Source organism: Ricinus communis, chromosome 5, assembly GCF_019578655.1.
Source record: "Ricinus communis isolate WT05 ecotype wild-type chromosome 5, ASM1957865v1, whole genome shotgun sequence".
NCBI classification, from domain to species: Eukaryota; Viridiplantae; Streptophyta; class Magnoliopsida; order Malpighiales; family Euphorbiaceae; genus Ricinus; species Ricinus communis.
Genome location: NC_063260.1, coordinates 24,254,689 through 24,271,485, shown reverse-complemented (window position 1 = coordinate 24,271,485; position 16,797 = coordinate 24,254,689). Strand labels below are relative to the sequence as shown.

General features: G+C 35.8%; 3 protein-coding genes across 4 annotated transcripts; 2 read left to right on the top strand and 1 right to left on the bottom strand.

The window, feature by feature from the left end:
* The first annotated feature begins 1,150 nt into the window (after positions 1 to 1,150).
* LOC107262689 (uncharacterized mitochondrial protein AtMg00810-like) lies at positions 1,151 to 5,851 on the top strand. 2 transcript variants are annotated; one of them, XM_025156542.2, is made up of 2 exons: positions 1,151 to 2,336; positions 2,574 to 5,851. In XM_025156542.2, exon 2 carries the CDS (start codon positions 4,344 to 4,346, stop codon positions 5,460 to 5,462), a length of 1,119 nt encoding a protein of 372 aa, XP_025012310.2. In that variant the 5' UTR covers positions 1,151 to 2,336; positions 2,574 to 4,343; the 3' UTR covers positions 5,463 to 5,851. The 2 variants fall into 2 exon arrangements, with proteins under 2 accessions (XP_025012310.2, XP_048229551.1); XM_048373594.1 differs by having other exon boundaries at positions 1,153 to 4,236; positions 4,713 to 5,851.
* A 3,998-nt stretch (positions 5,852 to 9,849) lies between these two features.
* LOC8272450 (protein DETOXIFICATION 56) lies at positions 9,850 to 11,612 on the top strand. The gene has a single exon (XM_002509588.4). The coding sequence runs from the start codon at positions 10,064 to 10,066 to the stop codon at positions 11,582 to 11,584; it is 1,521 nt and encodes a 506-aa protein (XP_002509634.1). The 5' UTR covers positions 9,850 to 10,063; the 3' UTR covers positions 11,585 to 11,612.
* A 368-nt stretch (positions 11,613 to 11,980) lies between these two features.
* LOC8272449 (ATP-dependent Clp protease ATP-binding subunit CLPT2, chloroplastic) lies at positions 11,981 to 14,991 on the bottom strand. The gene is made up of 5 exons (XM_048374581.1): positions 14,672 to 14,991; positions 14,540 to 14,578; positions 14,312 to 14,421; positions 13,603 to 13,782; positions 11,981 to 12,350 (listed from the first exon to the last, which is right to left on the bottom strand). Exons 1-5 carry the CDS (start codon positions 14,905 to 14,907, stop codon positions 12,193 to 12,195), a joined length of 723 nt encoding a protein of 240 aa, XP_048230538.1. The 5' UTR covers positions 14,908 to 14,991; the 3' UTR covers positions 11,981 to 12,192.
* Positions 14,992 to 16,797: the final 1,806 nt, after the last annotated feature.

Genomic DNA, 16,797 nt, shown 5'->3' with positions numbered 1-16,797 from the left:
AGCTCTAAATTGGTTTTAGAGTAGCAACATATGGCGCATTATTGAAGAGATGAAATGTTAAAAAAAAGATTGATATGATAGGATTAAAATTATGGTGCGTGAAATAAGAGAATATTCTCCCCATAATTTTTGCTTGATGGATATATCTATGGACTGAATATAGAAAAGCGTAGCTAAAAAGAAAGATCCAAGCCAAACCTATAATTTTACATTCTCCTAGATCATGTTACACAGTGCAACAATCAATAGCTCTCGTTCATCAACTTTTTCTATAAATAACCACCTCAGTTTCAAGATCAAAGTCTAATGAGTTCATTAGTAGAGTTCAACTGGTTGAATTGAAAATTTAAATTCCATTGTTATCTCAAGTTTCCCTTTGGTTATCATAGCAATAATTTTAAACTAAATGCATATTTATGTCCTTAAATTTTTATTATTAATCAGTTTAACACTTTAATTTTTAATGTGACTTAGTAGACACTTGAACTCATTTTCTTATGATATTTTTAGACTTTTTGAAATGTATTTTCATTCAATACGTCTACGTATATTGCATAAAGATATTTAAATATTACAAAAACATAAAATTTAAGTGTATGTTAGATTAAATTGAAAGTTGAAATATTAAAAAAAAAAAAATTTAGGTATCTAAAAGGTTAAATTAAAAATGAAAATGTTAAACTGAGTAATCGATATAAAAAAAGAGCATAAATTTGTATTTGGCTATAATTTTACCAAATCCATCCTTAGCTATCATAGTTATCTCTCAACAACCCATCCTTCAATGTGGATGCCCTAAGATAGCTAAATATACTATCTCCTAGTTGTTATATCTATATATATATATATATTATTGGCAACTCTGATTCAATTGAGGGAGCTTTGGGAGTCATAAGGCATATATTCCATGATTAACGGAAAGATAAGACAGGATGATTCTCATTCAAAATTATTTCCATATAAAGTCAAAGGATATGATTGGTGTTCAAGATTTATAGGAGCAACAATTTCCTACATTTTTTGGTAATTCAGTTGATGGTTGAAACTACAATCAAGTTATATCTTTGATTTATTTTTTTCCTTAATCTTTTATGGCTAATTTTACGTGAACAGCACAAGCCACAATTGTATTATATATACTGCTTCTTTGTACTTGAAAAAGTAGGCAAGAAATAATAAAAAAACTATTGTAAACCATCTCCAATTCTATTTTTTCTTTTTGGTATCAGAGCGAGTGACGATCTCTGTCTTGCTCATTCCTTATATATATCATGACCTTTTTATCTCCCAATGTGGGTAACTTTGTTACTCTGAAACTCACCTCTTCCAATTATCCTTTATGGAGAGAACAAGTCTTAGGCTTAGCAGAAAGCCAAGATCTGATACATCATCTTGACACAACAACTCCCATTCCACCACAATATCCCTCACCAAATTCAGAAACCACAGACACAAGCATTACTTCATCAACACCAACAAAAGAATTTGTTGCCTGGCAAAAATCTGATAGGCTTTTTAGAGGCTAGATAATTGGTACTCTTTCTGAAGAAGCACTCGGATTAGTCATTGGGTTAGGCACTGCGTCTGCAGTTTGGGACGCACTCAAAGAGGCATATGCCCAAGACTCTCAAGAACGTGAGTTCACACTTCGTTAACAACTCACTTATCTGTGCAAAGATGAAAATAAAACCATTACAAACCATATACAAACATTCAAATGTTTATGCGATAATCTTGCGGCCATTGGGAAACCCATTTCAAATCAAGAAAAGTTTTTTTGTCTACTTACCAGCCTTGGTCCACAGTATGAAACTTTCACTACAACAATGTTAAAACCTCCAAGACTAACATATTCGGAACTGATCTCTCAATTACAAATCTGGATCATCGTCGGAACTGGTTCTCAAATCAACCTGACATTTCTCATCTCTCTCCACACTTAGCCTTTTATGGGCAACATCAGAAATCAAATCGATCCTTTATATCTCGCAATCAAATCAATACCTTCACTTCAACTGGTCGTGGGTTTCAAGCCTAGTAATCTCGTGGTCAGCTCAAAACTAATTCTGATACTGCTAATCCTCAACAACGCAGGCCTCCACCACCTGGTGAACGAAGGATGACTGCTGCAGAACGGGATTTATACAAGGATGCTATCTGTCAATTTTGTGATAAACATGGACATATAACTAAGATTTGCTGGTGGTTACCAAAGAAAACGAGTCAGAATCATGAACTACCACAAGCACTTGCAGCTCTTACACTGGATAACTCGATCGTTGACACATAATGGACATCGGACACTGGCGCATCAAACCACATGACTGGACATCAAGGTATGTTAACGCATATTCATCAATATAATGGAACTTATTCCATCCTTATTGGAGATGGATCTTCCTTACCCATAACAAGTATTGGGAAGTCCTCTATCAAACAAAAAAACCATGTGTTACCTCTTCATGATGTTCTTTTAGTGCCTAACCTTAAGAAGAATTTACTTTCTGTAAGTCAACTCACTTCTCAATTTCCTATTAATTGTGAATTTTCTGACGTTAATTTTTTATGTAAAGACGAGGAACACAAGTTATCCACTCATAACAGGAACACGGAAAGGTAACTTATATGTCTTGCCAAATGTGCTAGAAGCACATTTTTCTTACCGATTCAAATCAGGCAGTTCAGAAATATGGCACCAACATTTGGGTCATCCCCAATCTTCTACAATTCAACTGTTGAACAATAAAGGCTTGATTGAAATTATAGGCCCTTCTAAAATGAATCATCTATGTGATAGTTGTCAATTAGAGAAATTGAGTAAACTTCCATTTGGTTTATCTACATACACCAGTTCTAATGCTTTTAATAAGATACATTGTGATCTCTGGGGTCCTGCTCCAGTTTTATCTCTTAGCAAATTTCGTTATTATGCTTGTTTAGTCGATGATTTCACTAAGTATATTTGGATTGTTCCTTTACTTAATAAATCAGATTTCTTTACTACTTTTCTGGCTTTTGAACAATATGTTGAGTGCCAATTCAATAAAAAAATAAAAAAATTTCATTCTGATGGTGGGGTGAATTTATTAATTCACGCCTATCATCTCATTTTCTTAACACAGGTATTGTTCATCAGATTTCATGCCCATATACTTCCGAACAAACAGGTATGGTTGAGCGTCGACACCGTATTATAAGAGAATTAGGTATGACCATATTATTTCATAGTCAAGCACCTCTATACCTCGGTTAGAAGCTTTTTCTACTACTGTTTTTCTTCTCAATAGATTACCATCTTCTTCTCTTAATTTTAATACTCCATATTTTATGTTGCATGGTCATCATCCCGACTATGCATCTCTTCGAGTGTTTGGTTCAAAATGTTTCCCATACACATGGGATACAAAATATACCAAGTTTGATCCTAAGACTATCTTATGCATTTTTGTAGGGTGCAGTGAAAAAGACAAAGGCTATAAGTGTTTTCATCCATTTAGTCAAAAATTTATCATTTCACGTCATGTCGTCTTTGATGAAATTGTCTTTCATTTTAAATCCTCTACTCTTCTCCTTCAGGTTCTTATGTGGAAACTGTTTTTGATACTTAGCTGTCATCTAGTATTTTTGAATCAAGTATGCCCGCATTGGAGTCCAGCTCTCTTTCTCTGTCGGACATCCCCTTACCAACCACTTCGTCTACGCTTACTACAGATGATCATTCACTACCCACTTCACCCACTAATTCTAAACTGTCCCTACCTCCTCTGCATCATGATGTCCTACCGTCAGGTGCGGAACTCTCCACTCTGGCTGTGTCCACCACACCTGATGTTGTGTCTCTTACTACTATACCTGCTCCATCTTCACAAACCACTTCTCAACCCATGACTACTCGCTCTCAGGTTTGTATTGTCAAACCTGATCCTAAATATGCTTTGACTGTAATTCCTTTTCCCGCAATTCCTCGTGAACCCAATACAGTTCGAACAGCCTTGTCCCATCCCGGATGGAAAAATGCCATGCTTGATGAACTCACTTCTCTTCGTCAAAATCAAACTTGGAAACTCGTCCCTCGCACTTCCGATATGCATGTCATTGGCTCCAAATGGTTCTTTAAAACAAAACTGAAACCAGATGGTACCTTGGATCGACTCAAAGCCCGTCTTGTTGCAAAAGGCTACCACTAGATTAATGGTCTTGACTACACAGAGACCTTCTCTCCCGTCATTCGTCCAGGTACGATTCGTTTAATTCTAACCGTAGCTCTTGTAAAAGGGTGGCCTATTCGTCAACTGGACGTCAAAAATGCTTTCTTGCATGGTCATATTGTTGAAGATATATACATGACCCAACCTTCAGGTGTGATAGATCCTCAGTTTCCAAATCATGTTTGTGAGTTGCAACGTGCTTTGTATGGGCTTAAACAAGCACCTCATGCTTGGTTTGATAGACTTAGTAATTTTTTACTTTCTTGTGGTTTTTTTTTTTGTAGTCTTGTTGATCCCTCTCTTTTTATACGTCACTCTGATCAAGGTGTACTTGCCTTGCTTTTATATGTAGATGACATACTCCTCATAGGGTCTTCCTCTATACTTGTTAACTCTTTTATTCACACTTTAAGTCAGGAATTTTCCATGAAAGATCTTGGCCCTGTTCATCATTTTCTTGATGTTGTTATCTCCCTTACATCTGGTGGTCTCCATCTTTCTCAGTCTCACTATGCTCTCACAATTCTTGAACGGTCTCATATGGTGAATTGCAAATCCATGTCTACACCATTGGATATCAAACTTCAACCTTTTGTATCGGCTCCTTCTCTTGCAGACCCCAGTTATTATCGAGGCATTGTTGGAGCTCTTCAGTATATTACTCTTACGCGACCCGACCTTTCCTACCGTGTCAATTATGTCTCTCAGTTCATGCATGCCCCTACGACTGCTCACTTAAAATTAATCCATCGCATCCTTCAGTATCTCAAAGGCACACTCTCCACCGGTTTACATCTCACCTCCAATACCTCGCTTACTTTATCTGGTTTTTCTGAAGTCGACTGGGCTGCTTGTCCTACAACCCGACGCTCTACTACTGGCTACTGTATTTTTCTTGGGTCCAATCTCATCTCTTGGTGCGCAAAAAAACAACATACCATCTCGCGTTCCAGCACTGAAGCTGAGTATCGAGCTATGTCTCACACCACTACTGAACTCACTTGGCTTTCCTATCTTCTTAGTGACCTTCACATTTATGGTTCACCCTCTCCAACTCTCTACTGTGATAACATCAGTGCTCTTTATCTCACTATTAATCCAGTTTTCCATGTTCGTAGTAAACATATTGAATTAGATTACCATTATGTTTATGAACGTGTTGCTCGTGGACTTCTTGTCACCAAGCATATTCCTTCGACTCATCATGTTGCTGATCTGTTTAGCAAATCTGTGCCAAAGGCCACCTTGGCTTGATTTCTTCCCAAACTGTGCCTTCGTCCCCAGCTCAGTTTGCGGGAGGGTATTGGCAACTCTGATTCAATTGAGTGAGCTTTGGGAGTCATAAAGCATATTCCATGATTAATGGAGAGATAAGGCAGGATAATTCTCATTCAAAATTATTCCCATATAAAGTCAAAGTATATGATTGGTGTTCAAGATTTCTAGGAGCAACAACTTCCTATATTTTTTGATAGTTCAGTTGATGGTTGAAACTACAATCAAGCTGTATCTTTGATTTATTTCTTTCCTTAACTTTTTGTGGTTAATTTTACGTGAACAGTACAAGCCACAATTGTATTATATATACTACTTTGTACTTGAAAAAATAGGCAAGAAATAATAAAAAAAACTATTGTAAACCATCTCTAATTATAATTTTTCTTTATATATATATATATATATATATATATATATATACATCTACAATGAGGTGTAATGGAGGGTGTAATACCCTTCGATCACACACCTCAATTATACTGTCAGTCACTGTTAGTAGAAGTGTAAGTTTGACCTAAATTTTGTAAATTTTCTTTAAATAAAAAAAATAAAAATATTAAAAGTTACTATAAATTACAACCGTTTATAATTCATCTAATTTGTGATCATAGGCTAGTCAGTGCCTGTTGAAGCTCCTTGGCTATATAAAACTTCATTCTTATCAGAATCAAATATAGGATAAGCATTCACCTATTGCTAGTGTTCTCTTTCATAACCCTCTTTGACTTTGAGCTTAATCATTAGTGATTAGTGACATCTGCAAGCAATCCGTGAGCTTGTAAGAATCATTAAGAACGGAGGCAAAATGTATCCAGCACTCTAATGATAATAATTAAAAAGTTTATGGATGCTAATAAATTGTAGACTAAAAATGAATCTGTCAACATAATGACCCAATATTAATCATAATAGTACTAATTAATTCAACTGTCAACTTCTCCATGCATATATAGCCACTAAAACTATGAGGTTTTTCCACATCAATAGATAGAATTACATAATATATAAGGACTCGTAATGGTCAAGTGGCCTCACATCTTTATAATTGGTAGCTGGTATTGTATTAACCAGATTCTGTATTCTGAAATCAGGTTTGAAGCCTGAAAATCAATCTAATGGAATTTGGCCTAACTTTGAACTATCCTTCATTATTCGGTGGTGGATGGATCACAAATCAATCCCATGGACCCAATTTACCAGCCTTTTTAGCTGAGGTAAATTCCTGTACCATCTTTCTTCAAGAAATTAACCGAATATAACATCTTTATAAAGTTTTAATAGGACCCCGAAATTAAATAAATAAAATCATGTCTCTATCATAGAACTTTAATTTGGATACTTGGTTGTGCATTGACAATAATGAACCTCATAAAGCAACCTTCCCTTTATTTAGACAGATCCCACATCCAGTCTTATCAATTAGTGCTAGTGGGCATTTACAGATTTTGGTGCTTCTACCTTTTTCATTGGAAAAATGGAAATGACAAAACCAGATTTCCTCTTCCTTTTTTCAGGAAAAAGATGGAAATGCCCCATCCTTGCCGCGACGTAGTGCATAGTGTGGCAGATCAAGATTGCATTTCCGAATATTGATGATTAAATCAATGGCCAGCCTTTAGGAATAGTTCCCTTCACCCAACTCTCTTGACAAACTACATCAGGTTAATTCTGATGCTCATTTTCTTCGCATCATTAATTGTCAAGCTTTTACAACAAAAATCTTTCAAGCCCAACTTCCATTTCGAATTCTTTAAGGCAAAGCTAATGAGGTTAAAATAAAGAATGTGCAATTATGTTTCTGTTAAAGTAGCATTCGTTCTAAATTCTCGATGATCTCTATTTTATTAGGATACTCGGTACATTCATACTAGAAAAGTAGAGCATCTTAAATCTACCATATCCAACCAGAATTACCAAATACCATCCTTTTAAGATACCGATTCTTTGTTTCCAAGATCGCATCGCATTGCCTTTCGTTTATTCTTATCTACACCTCTTTTTTAAAAATAATAAGCAGAATCCGAATGGAGCTTCAGTTCCAACAAGTAACTAATTTAGTTCGTAATTTGCGAGTATAAGATGCCCAGTCTTAGGTTGATTACTGTAGTGATGCATTCTCATGAATAGCATGGAATCATTAATTCTAGTGCTGGTACTAAAAAAATAATACAACACTTGATGCACCAATTATCCAAAGAAGAACAATTCACTTGAGATAATATTCATAAATATCCAATCATGGAAACATTAAAAGAATGGGAACACCCAGCACTAGAGATAACGCAGATATGCAAGCTCTGTAAGATGGGGCACAAGTGGAAAGCAAACCGGTGCGCGCTTGTTGTAAAAGAAGAAAAGGCGTCACGTAAATGAAGTGTTGTTTGAGTTCCTGTCTGTACTATGCTTTCGAAATATTTCCTACTGCTGTGCTACTCGTTCCTTTCATTTGGATTGAAAATCTTAGGGAGACTTTGTTGTTGGCCCCAGTAAATAAATAAATAAAATAAAACTCTGATGGTGAGAAGCTCACTTTGATTTTTGTGAGACGGAATTAGACGATAATAATTCCTGCCCTCCTTCTGAAAATTAATTTCATGAGTGGGACATGATTTAGATTTTAGACAGCCTTAATGACCCCTCTAAAATTGTCCTTCTCCAGTTTAGAGGCGTAACGGAAGTAACAAATGCAATTTGATCCTGTTGTTTTTCTGTTACTCTAATTGTGGACAGTCACGCCAAAAGAATAAAAAGGAAAAAAAGAAGAGCTTTTGGTAATATGAAATAGGGAAATATTATCAATCATTGATGTATACCACTACTCTCTTTTCTCATAGGCCCGTCTCCTTCCATTTCCTTATGCTCCTACCCTATCATCTTATTTTCGAATTTCCAACCCTCCTTTGCTATAACAAATATGAAAAGAAATAAATACATAAATTTTGTGCCATTTTCTTTCCCCCGACTGTGGAAAGACTGAAGAGAGATTGCTAAGTAGGTATTAATGAAATTATTTTTAATGTAATAAATGGGGAAACTGGCAAAGCAGGAGGAAATAAAAGGAAAAAAGTATGACCATATAACTCCAATAATTGGTGAATTTGGAAAAGATAAATGTTAGCAACACTCTATTTTGGACGCTCTTTTTAGACATTCCCTTTATAATTAGTTCACATCACTTATTACTTTTGATAAAAATGTATATATGGTACAATCACTAATAATATATATTATTTATTAGGGTAGATTACAGATTTCTAATTAAAGTAAACGACTTAAGTGGTCTAATTATATATATATATAAAAAAAAAGATATTCAAAGAGAGTACCGAATAATAATCCTCAAAAAAATTAAAAAAAAAAGCTTAACGTTCACATAGCTTCCAATCACTCCCAATAAATGTAGCCCTGGCCAGGACTCAGAAATAATTGACAATACCTTCTATTATCAATGCACCTTTAATTATCTTTAACCCTTCAGTGCTTCAGTTGGCCAATTCATTTTCTTTTCTTTTGTGTCAAAAAATAGAAGTTTTTGTTTTTTTTATCATTATAACTATTTTTCTCTTTTCCTGCTTCCTCAACATAGTTACCCTGAATTGCTACAGATATACACACCCTTTATCTTCTTTTCCATTCCAATTCTCATGTAACTGAGATTTTCTAGAACTGAGCATTCGAATTTCCACAAACTAAGCATATTCCAACCCAACACAAAGTAAACTGCTACTTTTTTCTTTCTTTCTTTTGAAGTTTGAGCTGCCAAATCAATAAGTAGTGCCACTTTGTACTCTGTCCAGTTGAAATGAACTTAATTTAGGTTCCTAAAGATAAGATCAGTAGTATATTATATGCAAGTTTTTCGGTGGCTGGCCTAAGAAAATTTGCTAGATGCTCAATATATATTCTCGACTTTGAATCTGTGTAGAAGAGTAGAACTAAATTCATTTGAATCTGTTATTTGTTAATTTTCATGTATATTATTAAATTTTTTTTTTTTTTTGGATCGTTATTATAAAAACTGAGATAGGAAAATATTAGAACTTATTTTCACAACATAACTATATATTTTTCTTTACACAAAAGAACTATTTATATGAAGAAAAAAAGTTATAATCGTAATAATTAAACTGCTATGAAAGTTATGTTTAACTTTAAAATTAATAGGATAGTTTTTTCTTTATGTGAGCTTAGCCAGTTTGAATCTTAATATCCACTACTTGAGATTAATTATTGATAATGGATTTAGAAAATTGAATGTGCTGGTGGAATCCACTTTTAGCATTTTTCTTTAGTATATGGAAGAATGAAAATCAAACTAAAAGGAATATCTTATATATATGTTATGGTCCTTTGCAGTCTCAGCACCCACTACATTCCGACCACCATATTTTCTCTTCCTGAATTGGCAAGCACTCAAAAGCCACAATTCCATGCTTTCTTTAGAAACTACCCTCACGAAACTCATGCACTCAAAATTAAACTAACTTATCTAAGGAGTCTCAAAACAGAGTTCCCAACTGCGCTCGACGTAATTATAAATTTGGTATCAACCTTCGTATCCATTTTGCTCAGCCATTATGTTTACCATAATACCAAAATTTGAAGAGAACACTGTTGGCAAAACTTCTCAATCTTCTCCACCGCATACACTGACCGCACAAAAATGGCCTGCAAATCTTACGCAAATAGTACTTTCAGAGATGCGAACGCAACGAGGGATGGCCCTTCCCTTATTGGCAATGAATTTGACATGGTTTGCCAAGACAGCTATCACAACCGCTTTCCTTGGCCGGCTTGGAGAGCTCCGGTTAGCTGGTGGAACTCTTGGGTTCACTTTTGCTAATGTCACTGGCTTCTCTGTCTTGAATGGGCTCTGTGGTGCCATGGAACCTATCTGTGGTCAAGCTTATGGGGCTAAAAATTTTAGGCTACTCCATAAGACACTTCTCATGACAACCTTCGTGTTGCTATTAATAACCCTGCCTGTATCTTTCTTATGGCTTAATGTGGACAAAATCCTCATCCATTTCGGCCAACAGGAAGACATTTCACTTGTTGCGAGAACATATCTTTTCTATCTTCTACCTGATTTAGCAGTCATATCTTTACTTTGTCCTCTCAAAGCCTACTTGAGCTCTCAAGGTATAACGCTTCCTATAATGTTCAGCTCAGGTTTAGCTCTAGCTTTACACTTACCTATCAACATCTTTCTTGTAAAAGCCAAGGGTCTTGAGGGGGTGTCCATGTCGATATGGATAACCGATCTTATAGTTGTGGTTTTTCTAGCTTTATACGTGTTGGTGACAGAAAATAGAAAAGGAGGAAAGTGGAAGGATGGAGGATGGTTAGACCAGGGTGTATACGACTGGCTCAGGTTGCTAAAGCTTTCTGCCCCATGTTGCCTTAGTACCTGTCTTGAATGGTGGTGCTGGGAAATACTGGTCTTGCTCACAGGGCGGCTGGCGAACGCCAAGCAAGCAGTGGGAGTGATAGCCATTGTGCTAAATTTTGACTACCTGCTGTTCTCTGTGATGCTTACTTTAGCAACCTGTGCTTCAATCCGCGTGTCCAATGAACTTGGAGCCAACCAAGCAGGCCCTGCATACCGGTCAGCATATGTGTCTCTGGCCGTGAGCTTGGTATCGGGTTTCTTCGGTGGCTTGGCGATGGTAGGAGGTAGAGGTATTTGGGCACCTTTGTTTACCCATGACAAGGGCATTATAAGAGGTGCAAAGAAGATGATGTTGCTCATGGCTTTGATAGAAGTAATAAACTTTCCTCTAGCAGTATGTGGCGGTGTTGTACGGGGAACAGCTAGGCCATGGTTGGCCATGTATTCCAATCTTGGTGGGTTCTATCTTCTGGCCTTGCCAGTGGCTGTGCTTTTAGCATTTAAGGCAAGACTCGGGCTTGGTGGGTTGCTGTTAGGTTTCCTGGTTGGATTGTCAGCATGCTTAGCGTTGTTAGTGGTGTTTATTATGAGGATTGACTGGGATGTAGAAGCTGACAAGGCACAAAAGCTTGCCAGTGATGTGCAAGAGAACATTCAGAGAGAAAATCAGAGACCTAATAGAACACCAGATGATGCTGAAGTATGAGAATAACTTAAAACATTTGTTTTGTTTTGATGATCTGTTCCTCCCCCCCGGGTCACATAAATGCTAGACCTCCTGAGGCAATTAAGAATGATTTAACTGGTAAAACTTACCAATCCCAGAGAAAAGCGCTGTAAGGCCATATATCAGCGGAAAATCCAAATGGAACTCTGCAGTCCAATTCCAGTCCTGCTGATGAATTTGAGATATCTGTTTCACAATTCAATGTAACTTGACTCCTGATTTCATATGTTACATAATACCCAGCCAGTTATGTATCAGATAGTTCTCATTTAGAAAAGAAGGCGGCCCTAAAGCAATAAGGGAAAGATAATGGCAAGTAGCATTCTTATGGCAGAAAAATGACACTAAATCATGTTCTGATCTAAAAGGCTAAAATTAAGAAAATCCAGAAATTTCCATTTATTCAATTAGCCAGGTGGAAAGCAACTTATACAGCTCATTGAGGATACAATTGCCAACTTCTGCTACTTCCCCAAAATTTCCATGCAAGAATGACAGGTGTGCAATTTCAGACACGCAGATTACCATCCTCTATCAATCTCTGATTATAAATAACACGTCACTGCTCATAAAGAACACTGAAGGCCTCATCCATCTACAAACCCAGGTCCAGAACTTAAAGACTCCAGCTCTTTGGCTTTCTCGTCATTGAAGCCAAGTGTAGCCAATACCTTGTGACCTGGGGAGTCCACTTCTGACCAGATACCAAGAAGTAAATCAGTTGTTGTAACTTCCCCAGTATTCCCTGTAATCAAGAGATACATTAGTGGAAAGTAAGTGTTTTGGCTTTCTTCGCGGCACAGACAGCTATTCTGTTTTTGTTCCCATTGACTTTTTGGCATTATATAGACAAATAATTAAACAATTATATCAAACATGCACCAATATTGCTCAAACAGCAGAGCACTTTTTAAGAAAGGAAGATTTGAACCCAAGAATAGTTGTAGCAAAATATATTGAATCACTCAAGTAAAAGTAACCAAAAAAAGGGATTAAATTTAACGCAACAATCGTACAAAAGAGTATACAACAGGGAAGAAAACTAGCTATTAATAAAGAATTAAGAAGTAATCATTGGGGTAGCAGAAATATCTACAAATTCAAGTCTTACATGGCACTCAAAAGAAGAAATCCAGAATACAAATGAGACATCATAAGAGATGGGAGCCAAACAGTAAAAATTGGAGTAGGTAATCTCGTTTTGTGATGATACAGACAAATTCCCAAATGGCTTATTCTAGATTGTATATTTTCCCCCTAAACAGCAGGTATGAAAATGAAAATCTGATCCTTATCACATATTTGCTGTCATTTTCTTGCTCAGTTGCACCCTTACAAAATCCTCATTCAGATCTTCATGGAAATCATTAAAAATCTTTGCTTAGCTTAATTACTTAAGCAACAAAGTCTCCTTAATGGGAAAAGAAATGTCAAATGACATTCTCAACCAAGTTATTTTCTTAAACGCAGAACTCAGATCTAAAAAAAGTGACATTATAGAAACATTTGCATCACAAAAAGGTCAGGACTAAACATGCAAACATAAGCTACTAAATGACATCAGTATTAATACTTCCAAACTTCACAAAGTCAGGGTGAAAAAGAACAGATGACAGAAATCCGCCTCTAAGCTCCTACATCTTGAAAAGAATGAGTGCTGGCTGGCTGGACTCAAATTACACCAAATAACTTTGAAACCTGATACTACTTTTGAAATTAGGCCTTTCTATTTGTTCAAGATCCCAGAACTAGCAACATCCAGTTGCCTGTCATATAAGTCTAATAACAGTTTGATAAGTCGTAAATCTTGCAACCTAGCCAACAAACACTTCCTGAAATTATTGTTTGTTGTTAAAGTGTTCAGGACTTTACTCATCTGAGAATTAATAACTTACTGGAAAAGCTATAACTGACATTCACAAGATATTCAATTACAAAAATTTAGAATGGTGATTAAAGCCAGTCGAAAAAGTAATGAGCTAGACAACAGGGTTTACCAGATTTTAGCTTATGATCAACAGCCCAATCAAGGGCCTTTTGAGCTGATTCTGTCAAAGGAGGCTGCTCAGGAGGGAAAAAGTACATGTCAGCCTTTCCAAGTAACTTAACAATTTCTTCACGCACTTTGAGAAGAGTAATTCCGTTTGTCCATAAATACTTTGCAGCTAGATTAGTCCCTACAATGCAAAGGATAAGAACATCAATACAATGAGAACCCACTAAGAGTCATCGATCAATAACTCTTTGGAAAGAGTTGTAACATCTATCCTTCCTATAATCACTTAAAAAGAAGGATCATCAGGAAGCAGTAAAACCTTGATGAACTTCCTAAAATGATGTCAATAGCATGTGAAAGCTTAATACAAGTCTTTAAGCATTCACAGTTTGCAATATGAGAATGATCAGAAGTTTTCAGCTAATTAACTACTTTAATTAGTGTACATAGCGAGAAATGCAACTGTTCGTAAGTCCATTGTTTGTAATGTTCTCATACAGAATTGTATTTTAGCTTGCATGATGAGAAAGATAGAGCATTGAATTACTGTATAGCAATGAAATATACAAGAAATCGAATTTATCCATGCGTATTTAAATAAACAAAAAAAAAACAATATTTATATCGTACTATTGAAGACAAATAACTACATAAACAAAAACTGAAATAAGAAAATGAAAGGCTAGAAATTGGCAAAATTGGTCGCTTGCCTTCAATTAAGACTCCCAAAAGAAGGGACTCAGTCCCAGTATTTGCATGCTTGAGCTTCCTTGCCTCCAATTCAGACATAGCAAATGCCTTAATCGCCCTCCATGACCACCTAAAAAAAATGTTCACTCACGAGTTGCAACCAATCTCAACAGAATCCTCAAATCCAAACAGAAGCCAGAAACAAGCACAACATAAGAACCCAAAACCAAGTTAAAAATGCTACTCACTTTGGAACTTTATCAGCAGAAACAAATCTCTCTGGATTCCTGCAAAACCCTGAAAATTACAATTTAGTCCTCTAAACATGTGAACTTCAAACAAGAAGAATAAAGAGAACGGTGGGTAATAAGGGGAAATACGCAGTAGGTAGGCTGGAGAGGACTGTGGCGGAGACGGGGCGGCGCGTGGATACGTGGGGACTGGGAATTGAGGATTGCAAAGAACAGTTTTTTAAGAAGGTAGAATGGTTTAATGAAGTGTAGGATTTAAGAGAATGAGGCAATTGAGATTTGTGTATAGTCTTTCGAAGATTGGGTCTTTGATTGATTATTGAATGTGTTTTCCATTGAAGACTGGTTACAGAATGAGCTGCCATTTCCGAGAGACTTTTTTGATAGCGTTCGTGACTTTGTGCAGTGAATGTGGAAATGTAGATTGGGAAAGAAATGGAACGACGCCGGTTTGTTGATTTGTGAAACAGAGCAGCGGTGAAGGTTGGGCCATGTATAATACAAGTCCACTGGCTTTGTGTACGGTGAACAAATTTTCAGGATTAGATGAAATGATTTTTGGGAAAATTAAAAATAGATAATTAGAGAAAAATAGAACTACTGTAAATGTTTGTACGTAATGCAAATAAAATTTCTAAGCTTTAGTATTACTCTTGTCAGTTAAAAAGAAAATGTAAGCAAATCAAACTTAAAACAGCACAATTTAGTGGTACAAAATTCTACTCAATTGTTTTATTAATGAGTTGTATATAAAATTGTATAATGAGTCTTTAAGCTAATAGCTTGACGGTGAGTGCATGTCCCATAATATGGGAGATTCATGTTTAGATAGCTTTTCTTATACCTCTTTGAAATAAAATTGAAATAATAAAACATATAAATGCCACAGTGAGGGTTTTCTTTTATTTGAATTAGAAGAGGAGAAATGTAGTTTGAAGTTTGCGATGGAGATGTAAATGGGCTATGGTCATAGCCTTTTACCTTGATTTTTGAACCCATGAAAAAGTTCCTCAACACCCCAAGCTTGACCTTGCTTAGGCCTCTGATCTATATCAGAACCATGCCAAAATTGGCCCATTTCTGTCAATTACATAACTTCACGCTGTATGTCACATTTTGTCTCTTTCCAATTCCACAATATTTAGCTAAACACAGTAAGCAGGAGCCCATTTTAATCCCACGAATCCATAACAAATTTTCTTCCTAAAACCTATTACGCCGTAACTTAGCAGAAAATGGCAGCAACAAACATATAATCATTCACTAACATAGTAGGACTGCACTCTTTTAAATTATAATATTCCAAATCCAAAAGACATAAACCATGCTGTGCCATAATGTGGTGCCATGTGATTAGGCAACAAAGGGAATGACCCAAACTAGTCTTTGAAGGACAAATTACCCCAATCAAAGGTCAATCCTTTTTATTTTATTTTTTTCCTAATGCTAGACAAACCCACTTTTAAATTTTCTCATGATTTTGTCAATCTCTGTTCTTCCACAAATTAACAAGTTTCACAAGAAATGTCCATCTTTGCTACGTTGTAGGGTCAATTTCACTCTCTTGGATGTACAACACTATTGGATAGTGGTGACCCACGTAAAGATTGGGCTGACACCTTATCGTAGGTTTACGATATGGTCCATCTGATTTCTTGCAATAAATTGAGGTGCAAGTGGAAGTGGGAGTTCACAAAGTTTTGTTACTAGAATACAAGAAGAAATTAAGGAAGATACAAGATATATAAGAGGTGGGTTTTTATTATTATTATCATTTTTTTTTTTTTTAAACTTTTTTGAAGACAAGGTAAAATCTCATCATGTGCAACACCTACCATATCTCGTGCAATGGGAACATCTTCCAGCCTTGCATGTTCAGTAATATCGTGTGTGTACCATAATGTCTACAAATTCCTTCAATTTTCACTTCTTTCCTTTTACCATTTTTGTTTTGGAGATGGGATTGAGAAGAGGTGGTGTACCTTTCTTTTTCTTTTTTCTCTTGAACCAATTAAAGGTGGTGTACCATTTAATAGGATCTCAATAACATAATTTATTTTGAACATCACATTAATTCCCCAAATTATTAACTTTCTTTTCTTAGACAAACTTCCAAAAGAACAAAGAGAAAAGGAAACTTTATATTTATATCTAATCAGAGATTTTTCTTTAGAAAATATATAGTTTAACTAGGTCATATTAGAATTTATTTAAGATTTTATTTGATTCGCGGTAATATTTAATTCATAGTTCTA